Consider the following 17,043-nt stretch of genomic DNA (forward strand, 5'->3'; position numbering starts at 1 on the left):
ATAATAATAATAATAATAATAATAATAATAATAATAATAATAATAATAATAATATATTTATATTTTGCTTTTTCAAGGAATCAAAGCGGATTACAACAGTAAAATGACACAACATACAATTAAAATTACAATTAAAAAGAAAAATCCCCAAAACCCAGCCCTCCCCCAATCATAAAAACATAAAGGAGGTCTGGTTGTACTAACTTTGAAATCCACGTGCCATGGAATCTGTGAGAAAACAAGTTGCCTGGATGCAACACATTATGGACTCCTAATACTCATAATGTGAAAATAAGATTTCTCTCCCCACACCAAGTTTAGAAAAGCAGAGAGGCATCAGAATTCATTCCTGGACAACCTAGTTCCATTAGATGCCCCTGTGCAAAATCTGCAGTTTTGTTCCCAGCAATTTACCCACAGAATGATTTATGCTTTGTGCTCTTATTTTTTCATGACTTGTTTGTTCTGGAGGAGAGGAAGAAGACTTGAGACTAATCAATTTTGACTCTTTGTAATTTAGCATTTCCTAAAATATATGGAGGAAACCTATTGGCTCTCTTGTAGCCATTTAAGGCATCAGATCACTGATTTTGCTTCTATTTCTGCAGAAAGAAGAAACTCAAAGCAGCTCATGCAAATGTTTCAAGGGACCTTCATTGTCAGAGATTGGCACAATTGCCTGGATGATCACACTGAGTGATGCACTGCACAACTTCATTGATGGGTTAGCTATTGGTGCATCCTTCACACTTTCCCTGCTTCAGGGAATTAGCACATCTATAGCAATCCTGTGTGAAGAATTTCCTCATGAACTGGGTAAGATGTTTCCTATCATCTAAAGGTATTATTACATACATCAAAGAGATTGGACTGGGATTTGGGAGTTCCAGCTCTAATCCCCACTGATCTCTAAAACTCACTGGATTACTTTAAACTAGTCACTCTCTCAATCTGACCTACCTAATAGCATTGTTGCCAGGATAAAAATTGGGAAGGGGAGGTGATCTATATATACCTCCATGAACTGCTTAGAAGAAAAGTGGCATAAAAATGTTTTAACCCCCCCCCCCCCCAAAAAAAAAAAAGAATTAACAGCAGGATGTTTTGTAGCATTTTAGGATTATGAAAACTTTCCTAATCTTTTGGGACATATTACAAACATTGCAAAAATTCTCTGGAAAAAAATGGTACCAATATCCCTTTTCATGAGCCTTCTCTTGCCTTTTTTTTCTTTTTCAGGAGATTTTGTCATCCTCCTTAATGCAGGAATGAGCACACGCCAAGCTTTGTTTTTTAATTTTTTGTCAGCATGCTCCTGCTATGTTGGGCTAGCTTTTGGGATAGTGGTAGGCAACAACTTTGCTCCAAACATTATCTTTGCAATTGCTGGAGGGATGTTCCTATATATTTCCCTGGCAGATATGGTGAGTTTCCACTATGCTTTCATTATATCATATGTAAGAAAATTAGTGTTTATATGGTTAAAGAAATATTCTTGTAAGAGGAAGTTGTGAAATCATAGAATGTGTATCACTAGCATGAAACCAATTCCTTGTAGGAATTAGTTTTTTTTTAAAAAAAACAAAACAAAACAATAACAACTGGAATAGTACTTACTTCATGCCCCTTTTCTCTAGTAGCCACTTTGGTTGCAGTCAGTTTAATGCTAATTGTAGAAGCACCTTTCAAAATTAATCTGACTCTTGTTGGCATCTGTATTATACCCCATCTTTTCCCCAAAGCTGGTACTCAATGTGGCTTGCAAGATTAAAAGATATGTGATATGATCAAGAAGAGTGAGGAGCATGTATGCATGTGCTTCTAGTTGTTAACAGCACAAACCTTTACTTTGTGAAGCAAGTATCCAGTTAGATACATCCATTGGGGGAAAGGTGAATCTAGGAGGATGTCATTAGCTGACTGCCACATATTTAATTTCCCCTCAGTATCTACTGTCAACTTTGAGGGAACCTGAAAAAGTAGAATTTCATATGAAGGATTGATGGATGGAGATGCAGGATTTGTTTTGGGAGGAAAACCCCTGGACCTGTTGATGCAGCTTCTTCTGTCTGGCTTCCAGGGAGATCTTAATCCAGGTCACTAAACTGCACTTGAAACTTTACATATTTAAAATGATTTGAAGGCATTTGGTAGCAGATTCCTAGGTGTGTGACACTTACAGAAAGGAAATTAGGGAAGGGGTATGTGTAGGTATCTAGTGTATGAAAATTTGTGGAAACTATTGTGATTCCAAGAGCTGCATCATACCATCAGAAAAACTAAACAGAGGATCAATGACAGAAAAGGATGAGTGGAGAAAACAACTTGATGGATAAGAGCTCAATACATTTGTTTTTACAGATGCATTCATCTCTAAATAAGAGAAGGAAAGATGAACAGACTAGCACTGAAAGGCATAACCATTAGTCTGGAAAATCAGTATGTAAAGGTGCTACAATTGAAAGAAAGAAGTTGGTAGCTTGAGCTTTCATGCACTACTAGAGCCTAATTCTTCAGATGTATTTGGAGAAAATAGGCTCAAGTCTAAGAAAATTCAAGCTACCAACTTTTTTCTTTCAGTTGGTCTCAAAGGTGTTACAAGATCGCTTTGCAGACTAGCACTGATTTCATGAGACCTGTGGTACAGTAAAAGCTTTCTTCCTTTGTGTGTTGACACAAGTGTTTCTTGGGCTTAAGTAGAAAGATAACTCTACTGGTGTGCATAGTGAGCTCTTTCCACCAAGGGTAAAGGGCATCCTAGAAAGCTGCATCTGTTCTCTCTAATTTCTGTCTTAAACTTTGTTTACACCCCTGTTGTTAAGCTCACTGTGGCAGAACAGGTGATAGGTTTCTCTGCTACCTTTCAAATCTCTCTGTCTTTAGATTTCTAGACTGGAACCTTTCATGCAGTGTCTGAACAAAAAGTAAATAATGTGTGTGCATGGTCTGTACAGAATCCTACTTTTCTGCTGAATCCCACCTTGCTCCTCTCTGTTTAGAAACAGGTAGGATTTGTTAGAACTCTTGTTTTTCACTCTTCTTGCTCTTCTTCTCACTTGCTTGCTATGAGCCAATATATACATAAGAAAGGTATAGGTGGTAGAATTCTGGATTTGGGGCACAACAGTACAGAACTGGTAAAACCACCTCTTGAGTATTCCTAGCCTAAGAAAACTCTAAGAAATTCATGGGGTTTCTTGTCATAGTCGACAGCAATTGGAAGGCATATATATAAACGTACAGTTGGCCCTCCATATCCACAGATTGTTTGTCCATGGATTTAAGCATCTACAGCTTGATTACACACACACACACACACACACACACACACACACACACACACACCAAAAAGCAAACTTTAATTTTGACATTTTATATACAGTAAGGAGCACCATTTTATTATGCCAGTGACTTAAGCACCCATGGATTTTGTTATCCATTGGGTTTTGGAACCAAACCCCAGGGGATAACAAAGGCCCACTACTGTACATACATGAATACATAAATACTTACATACCTACAGACACACACACACACCAGCTTCCCTGATCTCTCATATCCCCTGATCTTCCCACTCATCCCACATTTGTCAGCATGAAAATGGCCACTTGCAGCCCTAGAAGCCAGGAAACCTTTGCCCTTTTTAGGCCTGTATTAACCCTTTTCAGAGACAGGAAGAGATTTCATATTGCTATTTATTTTAAATACTACTTTGGATGTTAAAAAGATGACCATGTGGTGGTCACTTTAAACTGTTACACATGGAAACTACTGCAACATAACTGCATCTTACAACATGGATTGGATATTTTGGGTTACCTAAATTTTTCTTTATACTGGTTCACAAAGTAGTAGCCTGAGTATTGTGCTGCTCTTTTTGTTATCCAGAAGTATTTATTTGTTTTAAAACATGTTTATAACACTATACTGTTTAAAGAAAAAATTCAAAGCGGTTCACACTATTAATAAATGCACTATAAACATAGGGATTTAGAATTAGTGGCAATAGTGTGACAATGCCTGTGCAAAGAAATGCATTTTAATACCATCAGAAGCATGCTAATATTGATGCTTCCCAAAAATGGGGGTGGAGAAGCTATCTTAGGGGAAGGTGCCTCTAATTTCATCCAGTGATTTCTGTATGTCTGTTCTACAGATGACTAAGTTTGACTCCAGCTCAGTGATTCTATAATGTACAATCGGCCCTTCTTATACACGGATTTTCTGTACACGGATTCAAGCATCTATGGTTTGAAAATATTCAAAAAAAGTATAAATTTCAAATATCAAACCTTGATTTTCCTTTTTTTATAAAGGACACCATTTTGCTCTGCTCACTATTTAATGGGATTTGAGCATACACAGATTTTGTTATTCACAGGGGATCTTGGAACCAAACCCCAGCATATAACAAGGGCCCACTGTATATGAAAATATAAAGTGATGAGGTATGTACCCTACATACAGTATGTTCCAGGAACCACCCCCCACCCCCACAACTATGGCACATTTTAGATTGTAATCCCATGGACCCTTACTTGGAAGAGGACTCCATTAACTCAGTGGAACATCTGAGTAAACATATGTTGGATTTTGCATGAGTACAATCAAATCTTTGATATTTACCATGACTTAGTGAGAGCAAAGATTTGTTTACTGCTACCTTTTTGTATTGTGGTCACTAGGCATTGACATGTTGAAGGTTGGTAAGGCTGTCACAGAATAGAGGGCCTTAGATCTTAATGAAAGAAGAGAAGACCTTGGATTTCAAGGGAAGATAAGCATGCTGAAACAGGTGCTTGATGCAATTACATGAACTAAGAGAAAGTCAATAATCCTCTGCTTGGAGACAGGGTAAACCCAACATATTTTCCTACCTGTGACAGAGCAGCAAATTGTGCCTCCCCTACAAAGTCATGTTATTATGTTTGAGTAGCATAAATAACTTAGAGCTCCTATTGGAACATGCCAGAGGTCCATTTAGTTTAATACTTATTTTGGAAGTTTTATAAACAGAAGTTGGATGGACATCTCTTGAGAATAATTTAGTTATGTACCCCTGCATGGCGGAGCATTTAATTATATGGACTTTGCAGTCCCTTGCAGCTTTATGATTCTGTGATTCTATCTTGCTTGTTATAGGAGCCTGTTGAGGTCCTAGCTTGAAGCTCAAGGAGAGCTGTGAAAACAAATGCACTCTCCTACTGTTTAATCTTCAGTTTGACCCTGAACTTTGAAGTTTAATTAAGCTATTAAATATAATAGTCATATCTCTCTAGCATAAATTTGTTCAGGTCCCTTTTAGGGCCATGTGAGTTTGCAGGCCACCACCAACTATTCTTGTGTCAGCAAAATTCAGATAATGCAGTACATAATACAATGTAATATATATATTGTATGTATATATACCTTCAAGTCACTTGTCAACATATGGTGATCCCATGAATTCCACAGGGTTTTCGTTGGCAAGGAACACTCAGAGGTGGTTTTGCTAGTTCCTTCCTCCGAATTATAGCCTACAGACTCGGCTATATTCCTTGGCAGTCTCCCATGCAGGTACTAACCATGGCTGACCTTGCTTAGCTTCCAACATCAGACAAGATCTGGTGCATTTGGGGTGTATCTAGGGTGCCTGCTAGAAGGTCACCTAAACAGGTGTCAGCTCACAGCTCTATCTTCTGCATACGAGTGGCTCTTGTGAGATATGACATTTCAGTTACACTTCTGATATGATCAGTAAAACTACTAACGAGGCTCCTTCCCTGGTCAGGGATAACTTTTTAGAATCTCAGAAGTGGATGTTGGGCTCATCTAAGTGGTGCATCTGGGACAGGCTTTCATGGTGGACTAGGTTGGACCACTGTTCTCTGGCACCTATGCAAAGAGAGCTTAGTTATGATCCCATTACAATGGATAGCCACAACTATACTTTTCCCCTTGATTATATTATCCAGTATTCTTTATGGAATTGTTGATGGCTTGTGTTTGGTAGCAAATCTGGCAACACAGGTGAGGAGCAATAAAAGACAGAGGTTACTGTCAAGATGATAAAACTTGCTCATTTCCTCATGTGTCTGACAAGCCAAGTGAAGATGTATGTGTGAGAGCAACACCACTACCTTATGTAATTAGATAACAACAGAACCACTTAGATTTCTTCAGTTCATCATTGTAAGATGACATTGTAGACTCCTCATACCCAGCCTATGTTTCAATGAGGGGCAGGCCATCTATTCACAAACTCTGTGAGCAATTATGGAGAAATTTCTGAAGCCACCTGCTAGCTAGAACCTTATGTTGATGCACCTGATGTTCCTCCCAAGTCATAACTGGGAGCTTGCACTAGGAATGTGTGGATTGGGGATGGGTACTGAATTCAATAATTTAAGACTACCTCAGTTAAGGTCTATAAAGGATTAGGATTTACAACACCAACCCCTCAGTTCACAGTTGAGAGGAAACATCTGGATCAGCCAGGCTTGGTGTAAGTACTAAAGGGTGGTGGCGGCGATGTGTAGCCCCCAAGTCCACTTTAGCTCCCCAGACAATTTTTGTGACATCTTCAAATATCCCAGGATGCCCTTTTTCTGGCAAGACATGGTGAATTACTTCTGCTTAAATAGTTTAGGAGAAACAACACACTTTAAAAAGGTTTCTACCCCCAGTGTGTGTGTATCCATTTCTGGGTTTGGATTTTGGAATTTTTTTGGCAGTCCATGTGGCCCCTAGAAAACTGGCCTCCAGACCAACTGCCATTGACTACCCCCACAGTAGAGTCTGGCAATTTGCTTCTGGCTAGTCAAGACAGAGTAACTTTTGTAATTAAAGGTCCAGTGCAGGGGTGGGCAAACTGTGATCCGGCCCAGATTTCTTACACTCCCAATTCTCTACAGCCTTATCTAGCACAACCAATTATTATTATTATTATTATTATTATTATTATTATTATTATTATTATTATTATTATTATTATTATAGCGCTGTAGGTTTGCCAATGGTGAGGAATTCTGGGATTTGCTGCCCAGCATTATCTGCAGGGTAGGGTCACGTATTACCCTGTAGTTGCTTTTTGGATTTGTTACCTCTGAACTAAAACTTTCAGTTCAGCAATTGAACTCTTGGGTCGAAGGTTTCCAGTTAAATATGGGTACAGCATCCATGGCCTTGACAAGCAAAAAGACATATCACTAGGACTGGCCCAAAATATTTTGCTGCCTCAGGCGGAGCAGCAAATGTTGTTTCCAAACCCACAGCAAGTCAAAGTTCATTGTGAACCCATCAGCAACCAAGTTCTTTTTGTCACCTGAGGCAAAAAATCCCACAAGCACTTGTCCTTCTTCCTGACAGCAAAAGAAACACTCAAGAATAATAAATCCACTAACTCATCCATGTACTGCCTTTGCATGACATCTCAAATCTGCTGCCCGAAGCAACTGCCTCACTTTCTATAACAGGAGGGCTTGTTTTGCCTCTCTTTCTCCTTCTCTGGGAATATGAATTGCAATAATAACCAACAATGAGATTTTGTTTGCCTTTTCCTGACCCCTCAAATCATGATGCTACAGTCAGTCCCTTCCCTCTTGTTTAATGTTAGATCTGACCCTGCTCTGTTAAAAGGGGATATTTTATGAACTGATGAAGGTGGCTGAATTCATAATTATTCTTTGTTTTATTGGGGAGACTTCAACCATGATGGAAGGTGCTAGAAATATTATCTGTCTCCAATGGATTTTATTACCCCAGTTATAGAAAATTTCCTTCTTCCCTTCCCCTGCCCCACAAATCCATTTGAGTTTGGAGGATATTTCCAGGGATATAATTTTTGGACTCCTCAAGTGTCAGGAGGCTTTGAAAACTTTAAATTTGATCCTACCTCATCTTTTGATAAGCAGCCAGTGCAGCAATTTTGTTGATCAGTTTTTGTCAGCACTTTGCAGTATCTGAAGTTTCGTCAGTGTCTTTGAATTAATTTCCAAGGAGAGAGTGTGTGATGGTCAACAACAAGTAAATGTGTTTACCTGCCAAACTAGAAACAGCTTTGGGGAGTTGTTTTTTTAAGTATCTTTGTATTTTGCCTGGAGTCTGCTGATGTGCAAATGTGTGTGAGGGTGGGTGAATGCAGCAAACTGCCTATACCTTGGTCATAGAAATAAGACTTGCTGTACAAAATATGCCATGGGTTTTTTAAGTTCCTGAAAATTGCAATTGTGGTTAAGGGCTGCACAAGGGCTCCTGGGTCCCTCTCCTGCTTCTGCCTGAGCTGTATCGGACCCCTTGAGACAATCTAAATGAACTGAGCTGCCACCACCTTCTGATTTGACCTATCCTTTCCCTAGTAACTCATTAGGAGGTTACTTTATGGTTCCACTTGCACTTTCCATCTCTGACACTGCAGAGACTTCCCTCCCTCTCCAGCCTTGGTGGAGAGATGAAACTAGATGTCATAACAGCAAAAGAGGACAAGGCACCACAAAATGTAGGACATTCAAGAAAAATGTAGGACATTACAAAATAAAAGATATATTTGTGCTTAGTCATGCTCAAAATAAAGGACATTTTGCAGTTCCTCCTGGACAGAAGGCTGAAATGTAGGACATGTCCTGGAAAAGGAGGATGTCTGGTTATCCTAGATGAAACCGAGCAAAAGGCATGTGAAAGGAGTGTGTGTGTATAAGAAGTACTTTCCAAGGAAAAGGTTTTATCCTAAGTAAGAAATGTGCAGTAGGAAAAGGTATCTCTGTTCATGAAGGGTCACCTTCAGGCACACTTAGAAAAGTTACAAGTTACAGATTAGTCTCTAGATCATCTTCAGCCAGGTCAGTATAATAATCTAAAGTCCCTGATGCGACTAGATAATTCTTTCTCCTATTCCACTTAAGATAGTTGGAATCACGAGTCCTGGATCTTCATGGGTGGAGCTAGGAATCTGGATGCTTATGTCCAGTCTCAACCAACTCTCCAGGTGGAACAGGAGCCCCTGCTCTAAAGAGTCCCTTTGTTAGAGACTGGCGCTCATGGTTATTATTGAAGCATTTATAACTTCCTTGGAAGAGCTAGAAACTTCTCCCACCCTGGCTATCTCATTGGGCAGTTGTCTCTCATGACATGTGACTCCTTCTGATGCTGCCCCCAATAAATGCAGTTTAATACTATCACCTTATCAACTCATTGTTACCTAGAAAGAAGACTATCATCTCTCAGCTGTACTGCCCAGACAATGGGAAATATATATATATATATATATATATATATATATATATATAATTTCATTTATTTGATTTCTATGCCGTCTTTCTCCCAGAAAGGGACCCAAAGCAGCTCACAAATAAAAATTCTAACAAACATATAGTAGACCCATTATCACAAGGTTTGTTTCTCATGGTTTTGTAAGAGCAATGAGGCAGCAGGTGCATTTGGATGCCATAAATTCAGTCTGTCAAGCTGAAATTCTAAATAATTCCTGCTTGTGGACAGCATGCTGGTACACACTGGCAGATGTAGCTCCTGAATGCATTGGGAGTGGCTGAAGAAGTCATGGACCTTTGGTTTATGATTCATATAGTACACACAGTAGATGGGGAAAGTGTGCTTTCCAAACCTCCACTCCCTGGCTTTTGACCTCTAAATTGCTAAATGTGAGTTAAAATGTGGCGGATTTGCCCCTGGTTCCTCACCCAAGACCCTCTCCCCAAATACCTGAAGAGTTCAACCCTTGCCAAAAAACCAACTGACAACCGGGTGAAAAATAAACCAAAAGTGATATTATGCAGTTTCTTGTAATAGTTTCTTGTAATAGTAGAGACAGTGATGCAGCTCCCAAGGGTGCAACAGTAGAAAATTAGCCTCTGTTCCTTCTACACTTGTCTACCCTGATATAGTGTGACAACCAAACCTGGGAAAAGTAAGTTCTCTGGCTTCTTTCTACTTTCTACAGAAAAACAGCACAAGAACAGATCCTGGGTTCTTATTCCGCAGGTTAAACAAGCCAGAACACCAAGTCATACCTGGTCCAAACTTTGCCATAAATGGAAAGGCTGTGATTTGTTTAGCTGATCCCACTGCAGGAATGAGTGGTAGTTAATGGATGACAAGCTAGGGTACTCCTAGAACCTTTGGATATTTGGTTGGGTAAATCAGGCCAATGTGAAAAAGAAATTTGGGGGGTTATTATTTATTTATATGGTGCTTTATTCCTCTGCCTAATGGACCACAGCAATTTTAAAATGTACTTCTACTTTGTGTTATCCTTATCACAAGAGGCAGGATCCCTTTTGCGCAAGTGCTTGTCCATCTTTGGAAATCACAAATTCCATTTGTGCAGTGAAGTTCTGGGTTACCCATTCGTGTGGACAGCAAACCTATCACACTGCTGGCACAATGGTTTGATATAAGTGGGGTGGTTGTTTGCTCGCTAGGAAAACCAAGTATCCCAAAGTCACTGGGAACTACTAGAGCTTTATCAGGAGTGATATTCTGTTGCTTGATTATTGAATTTGCAACCTACATTATCCCAAAAGCTTGATGTGGGTAACTGGAGTATAAGAAGTGTGTCTACGTTTGTCCGCATGTGCACATGCAGCACATAAACACACACCAACCAAGTGAAATGAAATAAATATTACAGCTTGGTTGCAGCTAATATAAAAGTTCACAAGAAAGAACTTCAAAGTGCTGCTGCAAGATGATCAAGGGAAGAAGCTCATTCAAGTTACTAGTTCAAGTTACCAGTAACCAGCAGGAGTGGTCTCAGTAATGTTGGCTTGGAGATTCTGGGAATATTAGTCCAAAATGTTTGCACTTCCAAACTCCGGCCAAGCGTGTTGCCTTTTCCCACCCAACACTGACAGCTTGCTACTGTGACAATGCCACTTACATGCTGATTTGTTAGTGGCATTGTCACAGTAGCATGCTGTCAGTGTTGAGTAGAAAAGGCAACATGGTTGGACAGTGTGTGCCTGCTTGCATGCACCTATGTGATGCATGTTGCATGTTGAAGAGTCCCCCTTTTCCACCACCATCAACTCCAGCAGGGAAGAGTTAAAGTAGAATTCTCTTCCTTTTGATTGTCCTGTCATCATGGCCAACATTTCCTCTAGCAAACTACTTCAATGCCTTCTGCATTAGGTCAGGATTTCCTTATCAATGCAACCCTACCCATTATAAGACGATATAAATCATTTGTTTATTGAATACAAGCCTTTGTGTTGCTAAAATGTCAAGGGCAACCCATTGGGGAATTCTCCCACAAGATGTCCCCAAAACCTTGGAGGAAATCTTAGAAATGAGTAGGAAGTAAAATAGACAATTTATTTTGGTCATTTCCAACTAATCACTTAGACAGAACATCCCAGCTGGACATAGCCCCAAATTATTGATTTTCAAGTGACTTGGGAACCAAATCCAATTTCATACAGTAATGTAAAATAAATCAAGGGATGCACTGAAAAAAGAAAGAAAACATACTGTTGTGTAATGTTCTGCCAGCAGATGGCAACACCTACCTGAAAATATTTCTCTTTTTCTCCTCCCCTCCCCATCCCCTTTCTAGTTTCCAGAAATGAACGACATGATGAGAGAGAAAGTAACTGGAAGGAAAACGGATCTAGCCTTTTTCCTTATCCAAAATGTGGGCCTGCTCACAGGATTTGCTGCTATCCTGCTGATCACCTTGTATGCAGGTGATATTGAACTGGAATAATGTGATAATGAAGCTGTGAAGATGAATACACTTAGTAATATATTTTTTTTAAAAAATGGAAGAACTCTTGAACTCCATAAAGGGACTTGGAAAATATAAAGGATTTGTTTCAGTACTTACTTTCTTCAGGCATTTAAAAACTAAACAAACAAAAAGGTTGTTCATAGGGATCATCAAAATCAGTGCTAGGACAAAGGTTTTCCTTCAACATCTGTACATTATGATAATTATTTTTGCAAAACTCCAGCGATGACTTAAAATTGTGAGAGACTTATTAGATTCAGGGAGACCCTTTGCCTTCAAAAACTGCACTATTCCCTGGCATCATGAAGAGCTCTGGATTGAGACATTTGTGCTTTCAAGTGAGAAATTATGATGGCACCTTTGTCATTGTAGCCCTCAAAGGTACTGCATTCTTCTTCCATGGTGTTAAGTTTTAGACACATCTGCAGTATGTTGCAGGATAAAATAAACTAGACTTTTAGTGCAAGGTTACCTATATTGAGTCAGAGGTAAGTGCCATTAAGGATAATAAGGCTTACTCCAAGGTAAGTGTGTATAATTTGCTGCCTCACCGAACAGTTTTACAGGGCAAAAGTGGGTCCGTCTATAGCACATGGTCTGCCTTTTCCTATGTCCTGTCAGGTTTGCACCACCTGGGCAAAAATTGAAGGTGAATTTTTCTGCCTTTCTGGCTACCTTTTCTCTGGTGGCTTGTGGCCTCCATGTCTGTAGAACAATTAATACACTCTGGATTTTAATCTGAACGTCAAGAGAACTTTCCAAGGGGCTCAACACTATTCCTGAAATAGGTTTTGCACTTTGATATCTTCATTAAAGTTTGCAGTAAAATGCAGCATGTATTTACTGTTTCTTTGACATGGAAGCCACAGAACCATTGAAAATAATGCATTTTGGTTCCATTGATTCCAGTGGGATAGAGTTTGCACTGTGTCTCTTCAGTTTTGGGGACTTGTCAAAAGAATAGGAAGGCCTGGATCATGGGGGTTTCATTGGCCTTTCCTGGTCTCTCCAATCCCATCTGACAGGAGTACTGGCTGCAATATTTTTCTGCAGCTTTGTGGACTCAGAGAGTGGATTTTTCTCGTCACTTTCATAGAAGAAGTTCCAACAAAATCCTATAGCCCTTGTCCTGTGGCTCAATGGATTCTTGCATTAGCTGACAAGAGCATTTAATGCAATACCACCACCTCCATAAGAGCTTGTAGACTTCTGTAATTAACTGTGATACCAGTAACAGTTTCAAAATAGGTTTAGGTTTTTCCTCCTTAAGGGGAAATAATTTTTTAAAAATTGCTTCAGAAAGTTTGCATAAATGATGCAAAGATTCTAGTTACTAATTGACAGTGGATTAATTATACCACTTACTGCTTTTGATCTTCCTCTTTCAAGGGGATTGTGGGCTTATAGAAATGGCATTTTTAATAAGCAAATGCCCTGATGCTAAAATTTCAACAATATCTTACATACGTAATGCTGAAAAGTCTTCAGGTTTTTAAAAATGATTAAAATCTAAGTATTTTTAATATCGCAGTTTATAGTGTAGTGCATCTACAACAAAATGGTGCTGAATCACAATTGTTTTAGGTTGCAAATGAAGTTTTGAAAGCTTCATGTGACAGTTTTCATAGAAATGGATCCACCTCAAATGGCAGCAATGGTTGGTTGAGTGCTGGCTTATTTGTGACTTAATCTTCAGCTGTTTCCTGTTTGTGGAAGCTCTGATACAGGGCCAGCTCACAACATTTTGCTGCATAAGATTTAAAACAAGATGATACCCCCCCCCCTCAATTCCGTGTACAAAAGCCAGCTAGATTGGAAATTAAGCCTTACTGATACTGGAAGAACATCCTCCACTTAACCAGAAGGCAGCAGGGGTACACAATATTGAACAGAAATTGGTCTTTTCCAGCACTTCGCTGCTGCCTTCTATCATTTGCCACTTGAAGTGACCCCCTCACTCTGGTCAGTGTTGGGGTGGCCATGCTCTAATATGTGCACAAAGCACCTTCACCCATCAGAACTGTGCATTGACTTCAGTAGGTAGCACAGATCTGTGCCTAGTACAGCTCTGTGCCTCAGGACAGAAGATTGTGCATGTAACAATTCCATATAGCTATTAGAGAGGAAATGCAATCTGGATTAGTGCCATGGATTAAGGTTGTTAATTCACTATGCAAGGTTTTTCATTAAAGTAGAAATTGTTCAGCTGTCCAGAAGATGTTGAACTGCCCCTTCCACCAGCCCTAGCCAATATAGCTATTGGCAAGGAATTCTGGAACTTGCAGTACAACAATCTCTGTGAAGCTGCACAATGAACACTTTTGCTTTTGAGAGATTTATTCTGTTTGCCTGCCTGCACTTTTTTATTCTGGCTACCAATGGCTCTCTAGTGTCCAAAGAGCGGTCTTTACAAGGCCTGGTACCTGAACAATCTTTAAACTAGGACTGGGACCATAAGACCCTACAGATTTTTAAATGTTTGTGTATAGAAATAAACTGAACCTTCCCCACCTCCCAATCTGGCATAATCAGTTCACACAATGCATGGCATTTCCCTTGAATCTGGCATGATCAGGACACACAATATACACCTCTATCCACACCAAACTTGAGGTATACCCTCTTAACCTGGTTGTCTCTGAAGTTTGTAGGAAACACTGGTGTTCCCTGCAGTGTACACTACTGGATTAACACTGCATAAAGGGAGGTAGGAGAGGGGAGGCCAGGCCTGGCAGTTACTGCCATTTTCCTTCAGCATCTCCCACCACTGACAGAGCACTACCTGGGCACCACCATTTATAAATGCCCAGGCTAGTTCTCTACTCAGAATGAAACTTTAAGAAAGTATTTTTCCTGCTTGTGCAGTGCCTAGTGCCTCATTTTGTCAGTGTATGTTGCTGCCAGCAGTGGTGCTGCGAAGGAAAAAACCCAGTTCCTCTTTGGAAAGACATTTACAGAAAGGTGTGTTCTGAGGTCAGAATGATGTGCTTGGTGCCCAGAATTATTATTATTATTATTACTATTTATTTATTAACACCCCACCTTCCTCCAGGTATCGGGACTCAAGGCAACCAACAAAATTTAAAACAGCCCAAGTTAAAACAATACAAAGCATTACCAATACAAAGTTTAATTAAAAAAAAAACCTAAAAGGCTACGTATCAAAATGTAAAATTTTAACTGTTTATAAAAGAGGTAAGCTGGTAAAAACTTTCTATAAACATTATTCTGGATGGGAAACTGGCCTGGTAAATGGAAGTGCCTGCTAGACAGTGATCTGTCCTGGCTCTGGAATTGACAGGAAAGGCAGTAGTGGCAGACCGAATGTCCATATGTGCAAACTACTGCAGAAAAAAACAGGTGTGGGGTGAAGGATTATGGAAATTCTTCCTGGCCCTAGTCTTCAGGTTCTTCACTCCTCCTTTAACCCAAAGATATTGAAACTGGCTTGATATGAATGCAAAGCACGTTGCTGTGTTATTACGTCCCCTTTTGACCCATTATTATGTATACAGTTTTTATATGCAGATAAATTCAAGCAAAAAGAATACATTGTATTCTTTTATTCATTTTGATTCAGACCCGATTCTACATTTTGATAAATATGAATTTTCTTGCTATAATTTAGTTCATGCAAATTGTATATTACTTGCATTCCAAAAACCTGTGCTGCTGCTAATAATAATAATAATAATAATAATAATAATAATAATAATAATAAGCTTGATAATTGCAGGCAGGAATGGGAAAAGGAAATATGTGCCATATTTCTCTTCCATTACAATGCTGTTTGGAGGAAGTGTGCAATATTTATTATAAAATTATCTATATTTTCCTTGCTGCTAGGAAACTATAACAATTTCACAACTCTGAGGATATTGGTGCTCACACTTCTCTGTCTGCCTTTTGAGCTGAGATTGGACCATTCCTCATTTATTGTTAAAACTTTTCTTGTGAAGCAATAAAATGCATTTGGAATATTGAAATTGCCTGGTCAATTTTTTTTTAAAAAATTAAATAACCACATATCCAAGATTCATATGTATGTATGCCCTTCTACATGATTTTATGTCAAATCACAAAAAGTAGACAGTGCAGTCAATACAATTTAGTCAAATGTGATTTACTCCCAGACAAGTGTGCAATTTATATGTCAATAGCTGTGGGATAACATGGATACCACAGTACCAGCTTCTTAGACTATAGTTTGGAAAGAACATCAGGACAGCACACCCATTCTACTCCAATACTTTTCCTTTCTTCACACTTCAGCACTTTGTGTCTGATTTCTTTCCCGGCCTGAAATGGAGAACTCTAATATGTTGTGTGTTTCTTGTTGTTACTGTTTCTTCAACTCATTTCTGACTTATGGCGATCCTATCACGGGGTTCAGAGGGCATTTGCCATTGCCTTCTTCAGAGGCTGGGAAAGTGAGATTTGTCCAAGGACACTCAGTGGGTTGTCATGGATGAACAGAGATTTGAAACCTCGCCTCCAAAGCCATAGTCCAACACTCAAACTGCTACCCCACACTGCTTCAATGTGTATGTTTACATCCCATGATTTTAAACTGTGATTTGATCAAAACTTGGGAAAGTTATTTTTTGGACTATATGTTCCAGAATCCCCTACTCAGAATGATGGTCTTGGATCTGAAGATCAAAAAGTAACTTTTCCATCATCTGGGAACAACCCATAATACTGGTGTAATGTAATAGCTAAGATATTGAACTTCAAATTAGGAAATCTCCAGTTTGAATCTTCAGCACGAATGATAATATTTTATATACAATTCTTTTTATTCAGTAAATCATTGAGAGTTAACAGAGAAATTCGGATCTTAGTAAATCAACTATTCATGCTCTGCAGACTTTCTGGTTTTTCTCTAATGTTTCTGATCCTACCTTCCAAGACACAAAATACTGTCAGCTTCATCAGGAACAAAGAGAGATCCACTGGACATCACTGGTACCTTTAATGAGTGTTAATGAGTTCTGTTAAACCCTCTTGAAACTCTAAATCACTAGTAGGTTCAGATTAACCTTCAGAGTTAAAATTCTTGGGCATGTTTTAGTATATTCAATATATCCTATTCAAGCAGGCATTCCCCGATTAAATATCCTGTGGGCCTCCCTCCTCTTCCGTGGCCATGAGGTTGGGCTAAGGGGCTTTTATTGTTGTTTTTAGATTATTGTTGTTGTTGTGTATATGTTTTTAACCTTTGTATTCTGCTTGCACTTGCTGCATCATTGTAAGCCGCCCTGATCGTTTGGAAGGGCGGGATACAAATAAAGATTTTATTATTTATTATTATTATAATG

At 39.1% G+C, this 17,043-nt stretch overlaps 1 protein-coding gene across 2 annotated transcripts in view; it reads left to right on the forward strand.

Annotated features, from left to right (window-relative positions):
- Positions 1–15,708, forward strand: part of SLC39A8 (solute carrier family 39 member 8) — a 42,100-nt gene extending 26,392 nt beyond the window's left edge. The window contains exons 6-9 of one of the 2 annotated variants that reach the window (XR_006104207.1): positions 609–816; positions 1,240–1,424; positions 2,884–3,005; positions 11,549–11,662. Coding sequence is in view for 1 of the 2 variants with exons in the window: in XM_042469786.1 (XP_042325720.1) it covers positions 609–816; positions 1,240–1,424; positions 11,549–11,698 (543 nt within the window). In the remaining variant the exon portion in view is untranslated. Of the gene's footprint in view, positions 1–608; positions 817–1,239; positions 1,425–2,883; positions 3,006–11,548 lie in introns of both variants that reach the window. The other variant, XM_042469786.1, reaches the window with a different exon arrangement.
- Positions 15,709–17,043: the final 1,335 nt, after the last annotated feature.

Source organism: Sceloporus undulatus, chromosome 5, assembly GCF_019175285.1.
Source record: "Sceloporus undulatus isolate JIND9_A2432 ecotype Alabama chromosome 5, SceUnd_v1.1, whole genome shotgun sequence".
Lineage (NCBI taxonomy): Eukaryota > Metazoa > Chordata > Lepidosauria > Squamata > Phrynosomatidae > Sceloporus > Sceloporus undulatus.